We start from the raw sequence: 11,487 nt of genomic DNA, 5'->3' as shown, positions 1-11,487 counted from the left end.
CCGCCCCGCTGCCGGCCCCCGCGCGCTGCAGCGGCCGCGCGGCCAACAGCGGGCGGGGAGAGGCGGGGCCGAGGGTAGCGCAACCAATGGCAGCGGCCGAGCCCCGGCGGGGGGCGGAGCGTCCCGTCGGCATGGGAACGGCGGGCGGGCGGGGCGAGCTGGGCACGGGCCGGGGCAGCGGGGCTGTGAGGGGTGACAGGGCTCACAGCGGGGACAGCGGGGGCTGTGAGGGGTGACAGGGCTCACAGCGGGGACAGCGGGGGCTGTGAGGGGTGACCGGGCTCACAGCGGGGACAGCGGGGGCTGTGAGGCGTGACAGGGCTCATAGCTGGGACAGCGCGGGGCTGTGAGGGGTGACAGGGCTCACAGCGGGGACAGCGGGGGCTGTGAGGGGTGACAGGGCTCACAGCGGGGACAGCGGGGGCTGTGAGGGGTGACAGGGCTCACAGCGGGGACAGCGGGGGCTGTGAGGGGTGACAGGGCTCACAGCGGGGACAGCGGGGGCTGTGAGGCGTGACAGGGCTCATAGCTGGGACAGCGCGGGGCTGTGAGGGGTGACAGGGCTCACAGCGGGGACAGCGGGGGCCGTGAGGGGTGACCGGGCTCACAGCGGGGACAGCGCGGGGCTGTGAGGGGTGACAGGGCTCACAGGGGGGGCAGCGGGGCTGTGAGGGGTGACAGGGCTCACAGCGGGGACAGCGGGGGCTGTGAGGGGTGACAGGGCTCACAGCGGGGACAGCGGGGGCTGTGAGGGGTGACAGGGCTCACAGCGGGGACAGCGCGGGGCTGTGAGGGGTGACAGGGCTCATAGCTGGGACAGCGGGGGCTGTGAGGGGTGACAGGGCTCATAGCTGGGACAGCGGGGGCTGTGAGGGGTGACAGGGCTGACAGCGGGGACAGCGCAGGGCTGTGAGGGGTGACAGGGCTCATAGCTGGGACAGCGGGGGCTGTGAGGGGTGACCGGGCTGACAGCGGGGACAGCGCGGGGCTGTGAGGGGAGTCAAGGCTCACAGCGGGGCCCGACGGGCTCTGAGGGGCTGACGGGGCTCTGAGGGATCTCCAGCGGGTTTGACAGGGCTCCACAGGCTCTGACAAGGCTCTGGCAGCTCTGGAAGGGCTCCAGGGGGTCTCAGGAGGCTCTGGATTTCTGACCGGGCTGCAAGCCCCAGCCTGTTCTCCACACAAGGAAGAAAATCCATCTCCTTTTCCTTGCTGATGAAATAGAGGGACTGCAGAATAACTTAAATATAAACAAGCAATACAGTCCAAGTGGCACATAAATCAGTTAGTCCCGCACTAATGAAGCACATTCCCAAGTTATTTGTAATTTAGTGTAAAGTTTCACAGTGTACTGCTGGGATCCTCCACAGCCTCACCTGCTTCTCTTCTACTCCCAACATCACACTGTCCATGTGTCAGTTACTTAAAGGAATTAAATTAAATTATTCCAACAATCTGACTTTGTCCTTTCATAATCTATGTCCTTAAGAGTCAAAGACAATTTTACTCAACATGAGACGTCCAGGAATAGTTTCCCCAGTACCTGATGCCCTGAATTACACTTGTCTCATTCCCCCCAGGTGTTCCTGCACACCCATATCCCGTTGGCAGGTCACAGAGCATTGCTCCAGCCCCGCTCTTCCCCTCATTGCCTTTGCTGTGGACCACCAGGACCCTGGGCAAGGCCAGGAATCCCCAGCACCAGGCACAGACACAAACCAAGGGCTGTACCTGGGCTGTGCTGTATTTTTGCCAGAGGGAGGATCATTCTGCATTTCTGCATTCCTGCAGGAGCAGGAATGTGGACAGAGCTGGTCTGTACGTCCCCCACCAAACTGACCGGTGTGTCACAGGGCGGGCACACATCGGTAATGACAGCACAGGGCCATTCCCTCAGCCCCAGGTGTGTGCAATCAGCTGAGTCAGGAAATTGAAGACCAGCTGGACTATAATTCGTGGACTATAATTTAGCACCAGAAAATGTATAGCCCAAGGGGCTGGTGAGAGAGCAGAGTCATGTGTAGGCAGGCAAAGCTGCGGAACGAGAAAAGGTTTAGCATGAAATGTTCCAACCAGCTTTCTGCAGAAAATGCTGCAGGAGGAAAACAAAGGGGTCCAGGATCTGAGGGGAAAGCTGAGAGTGGCTTTGAGACACGGAGAGATCCTGGGTGGAAGAAAACGTGGGGTGAAACACGGATGCTGGCAGAGCGGTCCGGCCCTGGGAGGGGACAAGAGTGCATACAAAAACTCAGAGAAAAGATACTTCCTGTGACTGGAAGGAAAATAGGTCCTGGCACGTGCTGGGATTGCGTGGATCCAGCAAATGTGTGTTTTGGAGCAGGGCAAATCGAAGACAAGAGACAGCGCATCTGTCAAGGCAATAATCGGTGCCAGAGAAGGGGACAAGCGGATTTGGGGGCTGTGCTGAAGGTTACAGTGTTTATCACCGAGGCAGAATTTCACCGGGATCCCGGGAGCGCTTTGCCTGGCACCATGATCTCTGTACAGGTAGGACAGACCCACAGGGCTGAGACAGCGCTCACCTGGGCTGTGCCACACGGCCCCCGAGGGACCCTGGGTGTTCCAACCGGGCCGTGCCCCGGGGATCGGCCTCCGAAGCGCCGGGGGAGGCCCCCAGCAGCCCGGGGCCGCTCTCCGCCAGGGATCGCCCCGCTCTCCTCCTTCCCGGGCCGGTCCCGCCGCGGAGCCGCGCCGAGCTCCCGTGCCCGGTACCCGGTTCCCCGGCCAGGGACGAGTCCCCATCGCCCCCCGGGCGCTCTGCAGGGCTGCAGGGGTTCTCTGAGCGCCGCCGGTGCCCCGTGCCCGGTACCCGGTTCCCCGGCCAGGGACGGGTCCCCATCGCCCCCGGGCGCTCTGCAGGGCTGCAGGGGTTCTCTGAGCGCTGGTGGTGCGGGAGCTGCTCGGTGCCGTTCTCAAGGACAGTCGAAACTAGCCAGAGGGCGAGATTGTAATTATTATTATTTCCCCCCAGCTACACAAGAGTAAACTTCTCCGTGAATCAAAGCCGTCAGATAAATCATTGCCAGCTCTCCCTCTGTGAAGTGGTCCGGCTTTGGATGCTCTGACTGACATCCAGTGGCAGCTGAAGTTAGTCATAGGTGGTTCCTGCTTTCAGGGAAACCTCACAGAGCTCCAGTTTTAGAAATGTAGAGCAGTTTCCAGAGGATTCATGTCACTTTGGGGTTTTTTAATGGAACTGCAGAGATAATGGTGTGAGCTTCCAGAAAAAAAACTGTGAGGAAGCCCACGTTCACCACTCCTTGGAAAGAAAAGCAAGAATTTTATATCTAGTAACATCTCATTTCTGTTGTTAAAGAGACACCAAAATGTAAGCCTTGAAATAGTTTCAGGCTGGATGTTCTCATTCACTTGGTACTGATATGATTCAGAGATGTTTATTTCCTGTAAATATTCCCCTTAGTCTGGAAAGGGGAATTTCCAAAGTGGTATCTCCAAATATTAAACTGCTCTGAGGGAAACTTAATAGGGAATTCATAAACTTCCTAAGAACAGTCATCTTTGACCCTTTGTATGGAAACCGTAAGCCTCTATTTTACCAGAAACTTGAAATCAGGTGTTAACAGGTTGCAGAGTAATAGCTCAGCAAATGGAGAGCCAAATGTGTGAAACAGGACAAATGGAGTAGCCTGGACTGCTTGACCCAAGGTTTCTGTAGCCATTGCACAGCTCAGCAGTGAGGAAGCTGGGCTGTGTTGTTTTCAGCCATCTGACATGTTTTCTTTCATCAGAAACTTCCAGGGGAAATATGAATATCAGGATTGCAAACAAACAAGTCCTGTGGCTGCTTCTCAGTTCTCAGCACTGGAAAGGCATCAAAAGAGGAAATCATCCTTAGCATAAGGAGCTGGGATGTTGTTTCACAATTTTGTTTGGTTTTGTCGGTGGCTCCCATCAGGAAACTGGTTCAAACAGCTGCCATGAAGTATCCTGGACATATAGAGAGGTCACAACTTGCCTCTTTTTTTTTGGAAAATGCCTTAGCCAGAGAGGCCAGCATTTGGAAAGTGCCAGTTTTCCAGAATCCCACTGTGAAGGTATCCTCCCCATCCTCTTTGGAATTCCCTAAAGGACCCTGCAAAGATGCAGTGCTGATCATGCCATCTGATTCACCTGAATGCAAAAGTCATCCCTCATGGGCTAGGCTTAAGGAATGGAGGAGCAGGAGGGTCTGTATTTATCCCATTTTATATTTTATTGATGCCTTATATAAAGCAGGGGCTTTGCATTTTGCTCTAGCTCAGTCAGAAAAGTAGTTTTGGGAAATGTGAAATAGTTTGGGATAATGTGGTAGAGCAGGTAAGAGCAGCCAATTGATGGTAAAACCATAAATTTGACATATTAATTGTGTTCAGCACTGTCTGTGAATTCCATCTGTTAAGGTGGGAGAAGATGGAATTCACTGAGGCCTAACAGAAACCCAGCCCCATTCCAAGCTGCCTCAGGAAGCTACAGGACACCTCTGTGTACAATGCAAAACAGTTTTGCTTGGCTGCTTCTGTAAGCGCAGCAGAACCATGGAAGAATGCACAGAAGTGCCTTAACAGCTTTGTCTCTTCTTTGCAATAGTCTAGAAATGCTACTTTTTACCTAGTACCTTTACTACCAAATTAAGCAAAATAGTGGAACAGATAATGGGATGAGTAATATTAAACAAGTTGATGTTTAATTTTGTCTGTTCTGTGTAGCTGCTTGGCCTTTTTATTTCTCCTACAACAATGCTCAGGTGTGTTCCATGGCTCCTGGGTGCTGTTCTCACAGCAGCCGTGGTCCTCCCTTTCACCTCAATGCAGCTTCAAATAAGATATAAAAAAGAAAAATCTCAGTACATTTTGCCATGTACCTTTGGGGAGTCACAAACCTGGCTCTGGTCCCAACACTCAGCAAATCCAAGGGCTGTTAAAACTCTTGCAGAGTAAATCAAAACCTACTCCTGACTCCAGTTTCTCTGTTGAGGCTGATGAGTGGAACATGTGCTTTAAACTGCTCCAAAACGTACCCTTGCCCTCCCTCTGTGGACACAGCTGACAACTTCCTTAATTTCAAGCCTCCAGCCATCTAAAATGCTAATTAGAGCACTTAAAAGGATTTGAGTCTTCCTTTGCAGATATGTTAACAAAATCATCAAAGCACTAACTGTATTTTTCTTCTAACTTTTCCGTCCCCTCGGGGCACAGATCTCTCTCTGCCAGGTTACAAAAAGCAGTTCTCTGGATTCCAGAAATCAGCTCCCAGTTCCAGTTTTACCCATAAACGTTTCCTTAGCCACCAGCATCTTCAACAGGCTGTTGGCATCAGTAAAGGTAAAGATCTCTGTCAGCTTTTCCCTGGCTAGATTACTGACTGGGAATGTAAGGAGCATGTAATCAGTTTATACACAAAGCAGGGATGATGTTCAGCAGCAGATTTAGGGAGCAGTCAGGGTCGTTGCTGGGGAAGGCCATTAAGCAAATATATATATACACACATGTATGAACTTGAGTGTTTGATGAGGTTCCACTGACCTCATTAGAATTGTTTGTGTGAACTCAGTCCAACTGCTGTGGTAAGTGCAAAGAACTCTTCTGGTTTTCTCTGCTAAACAGAAATTATTCGCATTATCATTTTTAATGTTCTGGTTTTTAGACTACTATTTTTAATTAAACTGTGGGGCTGAGCTTTTCTGCCACTGAAGCTACAGCAAAGGTAGGAATTGAGCTGAGCCTTGCAGCTCCCCATTCTATTTAGGTTGATACTGGCATATAAAATCACAGAATCATTTAGGTTGGAAAAGGCCTCCAACATCAAGTCCAAAATTTGAGTGATCACCACTCTATCAACTAAACCATAGTACTTAGTGCCACATCTAGTTTCTTGAACACCCCCAGGGATGCTGACTCTCCCACCTCCCTGAACAGCCTGTTCCAATATTTAATAACCCTTTCCATGAAGAAACATTTCCTGAAGAAGTACAATCTGAACCTATATCTGAAAGTGAGGAGCAACATTGCAGTGTAAATATTGTGACATTTGCAGAGTCTAAAAGTTGTGAGAGACATGAATAAAAATGGCACCTATAAGAGGATTTATTCTGCTTCATTTTGAATTTCCTTCTTCTATTTCCAGCTTCTGTAGCTAAATTAATTCAGAAGCAACTGTAACTTAAATGAAAGTCTGAAACTTGTGTATGTATCATAGATTGACAATTATTTCCCCCAAGACTCTTATCTTCTTTACTCAGTGTTTTCTTCTTCTCCCTTCAGGCCCAATTAAAATATCTGCAGTGCATGGCAATTTCCTGCCTTGTCCTTGCAGCAGAAACCAATAAATATGAGGTCTATGTGTTTCATTTTAAACACACTAAAAGTTGTTCATGTTTCCAAATCTTTCATCAACTTGAACACAATGAATGAAGGAGTGCTAATTTGTTTACCCTAAATAGTCCTAAAGAGGTGAGAGTAGGATTTTCAGTCCTGTTTCATTGTTGCTCCAAAGAATTGTGACCTTTTTGGATGACTTGTTTTTGTTTATGTCATGGATGTGTTTCTGTCCTGTCCCCAAACCCCTCTCCTCTTTTCAGAATCCTTGGCTCACAGTAGAGCTTAGTCTGAGGGGACAGTCAAGATGCCCATCAGAATGTAATTCCCATTCCTCCTGGGAGGGCACAGCAGGTGTGACAGAGCAGAGGCTCTTCAGAGGAAGCTTTCAATAGATGAGTTTGCTTGGAGCCAAAACTGGTTTCTGAACCCAGTGAGGAACTGACTCATGTCTGCACCTCAAGATTAGAAAATAAAGTCAGCAGCCAGTGAGAAATTACACAGGATAGCTCTCATGGCAAATACACTTCTGCAGGCATTTACAAGCATTAGCTAAAAGCATTTCAGATTGCAGTCCTGCTCCTTTCTTCCTTCTGCTTTGCAAAAGAAGAGGAAAGGCAGGAGCTGGAGTCAGACATACACATCTCTTCAAACAGCCACTGTGGTAGTGAAATGTTCTTCACAGCCTTTCTTAGGTGGTGTTACACTGAGGTTATTGTTCTTTTCCTCTCAGCTACATAGAATAAGCTGTGTCAATGACCACAGGAAACAAGACATCCACAGCAGGCCTTGTAAAACAGTCTGACAGAAGCCTCCTCAGAGCAAAACCAGTGGTAGCAGGGAAGGAGCATCACTGATGCCACACTGGGGAGGCCCCTGGCATCATCCTTGCTGTGGGCTGGATCTGCAGCAGCTGCCCTGGGCTGAGCAGGGACCACCCTTCATTTAGGATGGGAGGTACCTAGGATGGGATCTTCTGAATGAGCATTCTGCTTAACATAAACTTGTGTAAACTTGTCAGATCCCTTCACAACACAGAGAAACACACACAGCACTGTATAGGACGTTGGTTTCTTTATTTTTTTTTTTAATTTTTAAAAATTTTTTACAGGTAATACCATCAGTGCAGACGCTAGCAGTGCAGAGCAGATGTAAACACTCTCCAGCCGAGATCTTGAGAATGGAAAGAATTATACTGGATAAGCTTCAGTGGGATCTTTACACAGAAACACCAATGGATCTCTTAAACATTGTAAGCACTATGTTTTGCAATGTTTTTTCTTTAAAGAAACAACTCCTTATCAAATAAGACTAAAAAACACAGATGCACACACACACACCCACCCACACATCCTTCCCAAGATTCTTGGCAAACTACCTATTCCTACCTATCTTCAAGCCATTTAAAGAATATTACAGTAATAATATTTTTAAAATTTTTTAAAATTTTCTACTATTTAAAACCTTCTATTTTGCTCAAAAAAATTTACTCTTGTCTTTATAGGAGAACTGAAAGGACATTAAAAAGATTCTCATAATGCACTATATGCCTTCTTTATTTTTTTTTAAATACAAGCTGCAAAAATATTTCTAACTATTTCCCTTCTCTTAATACTGTACATACAAAGCTGTCAGAGTTTTGCTACATTTCCCACATAGTTTTTTTCTTTAACCATTTTCCTTTTCATCCCACTAATTATTCATTTATGCAATGAGACTACCCTGGTCTGGCACTTAGTTCACATTGCAGTTACTAAACATTTAATAGAAACAATGAATTGTCTTCAAGAAACGATCATGTACTAGTAAGGCAAAATTCATGTGATATGAACATATCCTGGATCCCTATTTTAAAATTATGTGCAAATATTAAGCCATTTTAGGCTGCTGATTGTGAAAACTGCCTTTCGTAGGTGCTTGTTTCCTTGGTGAATTCAGAGTTCAGTGTTACTGGTTTTACTGGATTTGGAGCTGCTGTCCTGAACTCAATCTCCTGGACAGCAATCTGAATAATGTAGAAATCTCAGAAATTGTTAGGAAACATAGACCTTGTACATTCATTATCACCTCAGAAAAACAGTTCAATGGTTGGCAAGTACGAACACAAAACACAAAAAAAAGGTGGGGGAAGCCTTCAGGTTTCCTGATATGAGATGAAATTCATCTGTACTTCAGGGTGATGACATGAAAACATATAAACTTCACTAACCTCAGCTTTCTTTTCATATATATATATATGTGTGTATATATATATGTACACTTGGTCTTCTCTGCAGTTCCATGCCATGGTGATGTCCAGCTGGCCCCATCTCCCACCCAGACTGCCTCAGAGGAATCCTTCCCTCCACGTTGCACTCTTGACCAAGCAGCTGCAGCACTGTATGGCCTGCCACCAACTTGTGCAGTTTAAGGGCTCCACGTTGGTTTTGGTGATCATCACCTTGGAGCTGGAGAGGCAGACTCCTGGTTGGTTTGTTGTTACTACTGATCTGCTAAAAAAAGCACAGGTAGGAAGCAAAATGGCCTTTGGTCATCACAAATCCTGAAGGCAGGACATGATAAAGAATAAAGGCACGTGTATTTACAGCCAGTATTGCACTTCAGCAGCTCCTGAGACTTGTGTTCTTGTCCTGCCTTTGCTGCAGACCTTGCTGGTGCTAACAAAAGGGAACAAAAGTGCAGTTCAGGGGTGGGACTGAGGAGCGGGACATCCCTTTGGCAGGGTAGGGAGGGTTCCAAATTCTTGGCCACAGATAGCTGCCTGCATCCTGAGCCAGGAGAAATTCTCTCATGATGGGAGAGTCTGAGAGCACCTAGAAATCTGCCCAGTTTCCTCAGCCTCCCTCTGAACACTGAGAAAACTTTTTAGTATAGTCACATAGCTCTAAAAATATAACCAGTTTGACTTCTAATGATTCAAGACAAGCTGTATTTATTTTTCTTTCTTTTTTTTTTTTTAAAGCTTTCCCCCGGTTTCATAGAACACATGCCTTTTAAGAAAGCACACTTAGAAGGGTAAAGACCCAGGCTGTCAGCTTGTCATCCAGCCATTTTGAGGTCTTGAATTTGTCTGAAATAACCTGGCCTCCTGCTGTCCCTCCTGCCTGCTGTTTCCTGCAAAGAGGAAGCAATTGCCCACGTTCTGTGTAGTAGAAGGGATAGTCATAGTTATAGGAGTAGTTATCAGGAGCTCCTGGATAAGTGTTTTCCATCAGGATCAGCAGCATATTGCTGAGGCATGCAGCCTGTCCCTACCCTCCCCCGATTACAAAGTGACAGGAGCAGTGGCCAGACAAGAGAGTCACATATCCAGAACTTATAATAAATCTGCATCTTTCTTTACAGGTGAACAGCACTGAATTCATGCACTGCAAAGAGCTTGTGGATCTGGAGTTAATGTGCTTGCAGGCACCCAATTCTGTTAATATTTCCTATCCCATCAGCCAAGCTGTGCAGGGCCATCCCAAGGCAAGGCTACCCTGCCAGCCCCTTCTGAATGGCAGAGTTCCCAACAAGGGAGGCTGAGGGCTGCTATAGCCCAGCCTGTTTCAGCCCCTCTCACACCTACTACAGCCCAAACTCCTGATCAAACCCCTGAGACTGAAGAATGCTGAGATGGATTCACTCCTGCACAGTGAGGGTGGGGATGTGAGTGCTGGGAGGATGAACACAGGAGGATCCTGCCCTCAACTGAGCTGCTCCTGTCCTCCCTTACAGCCACCCAGAAAGGATTTATGGAGAATTACTGCCTTGGAAGCAGCACCTGCAGAGCCAGCAGGTCCCAACAAACAGAACAGCCAGAACAACAAGGCAAAAGTATCACTGTGCTTCTCAGAGGACAAAGACACTTGGTATTATCAGTCTATTTTTATGTCCTCCCTAAGCAGTATGTGCTACCCCTCACTTTTAAGATTGTGTAGACAGAAAGCTGGGGAGAGAAGGGACTTGGTCACAGTCCTGCAGCCCAGGGTTCCAGCTGGCAGGCAGCTACAAACTTCATGGAGAACCAAATGCCTCAGAGTTTATTTTTAAAATAGCCATGATGAAGTTTGACAGATTGAGCCTTTCATCCAGCTCATGCCCTTGTTCTCTCATTAGAGCTGATCTGGCTCTGCCCATGGGAGCTGAACAGGAGCTGCTGCTGTCGAGGAATGGGCAGCCCCCACTGCTGCCTCTGCAAGAGATCCCAGATGGAACCAAGGCTTTCATTCAGCACTGAGAAGCTTGAATGAAACCTCCAGTTTTCCTTAAGGCCTTACCTTGCAGTTCAGGGCTGGGATCTGTGCTTTTTCCTGGTTAGGCCATTACAGACTCTGTCACAGTTCCTATGAAATGTGGGAAATCACTTCTTGTCTACAATCACCATTGCCTTGAGCTCTCACCAACCAGCACATGCTGGTTGGGGTTTTTAAAATTTATTCTGTCTTACCAGCCTAGACAAAATAAAATGCCTTTAATAATTCCCCTCACCACTACAACCACATTATTTCTTACAAATTGCTTCATCTTCATAGCAAACTAGTTTCACAAAGGTCAGAATAAACCACTCTTGCACTTTTAAAAACCAGCTTCACAAATCCTTTTAAATTAGTGGAGGTTTTGTTTTAACCAATAGGCATTTTTAGGTGATTGTTAGCCTGGTTTGAGGGTATATTCCAGCCAGTATGGGATGGGTAACAGCACCACACCTGCCATCCTGTCACAGAACAGGAGGGGGTTCATATGGACTGGCACAGGCTAAATACTGAGCAGGTGCCTCATGTAATGACAGGATAAATAACTGTGAGACAGAGATGGGACAGGAGCAAGGAGACAAAGCTGTGCAACTGCAGAACTCGTCAGTGCAAGAAGAACATTGCTGGCCTTCCCCCCTTCTTCATTGTCTGATCTTGTAGGAGAGGAATTCCTGCACTAACCATGCAGGACTGATGTGCTGAGCAGCTGTTCATGCTTTCTCAAATGTTAAATTTGCCAGAGTGAGCTCTGTGTGTGCAGGGAGAAAGCCATGCAGCTCTTGAAACCACAAAGGAGGCCCTCAAGTGTTCCAGTAACATCCAGTAATGGAGACTTAGTGCAAATAACCTGTGTGAACAGACATGAGTTGAACCAGCAGTGAAAGCCACAGAATTCCCTTGAGCCAGGTCAAAGCTAC

The 11,487-nt window shown here is 47.7% G+C and overlaps 1 protein-coding gene across 1 annotated transcript; it reads left to right on the top strand.

Annotated features, from left to right (window-relative positions):
- Positions 1 to 4,757: 4,757 nt before the first annotated feature.
- On the top strand, positions 4,758 to 11,008 carry CCNI2 (cyclin I family member 2). The gene is given in 9 exon segments (XM_063169205.1): positions 4,758 to 4,765; positions 5,217 to 5,296; positions 5,299 to 5,342; positions 6,282 to 6,353; positions 7,447 to 7,587; positions 8,612 to 8,842; positions 9,681 to 9,819; positions 9,822 to 9,957; positions 9,959 to 11,008. Coding segments are annotated over 9 exon segments (1,260 nt in total). The 3' UTR covers positions 10,368 to 11,008.
- Positions 11,009 to 11,487: the final 479 nt, after the last annotated feature.

Source organism: Melospiza melodia, chromosome 14 (genome assembly GCF_035770615.1).
Source record: "Melospiza melodia melodia isolate bMelMel2 chromosome 14, bMelMel2.pri, whole genome shotgun sequence".
In the NCBI taxonomy this organism is placed as follows: domain Eukaryota; kingdom Metazoa; phylum Chordata; class Aves; order Passeriformes; family Passerellidae; genus Melospiza; species Melospiza melodia.
This window is presented reverse-complemented; position numbering and strand designations above follow the sequence as displayed.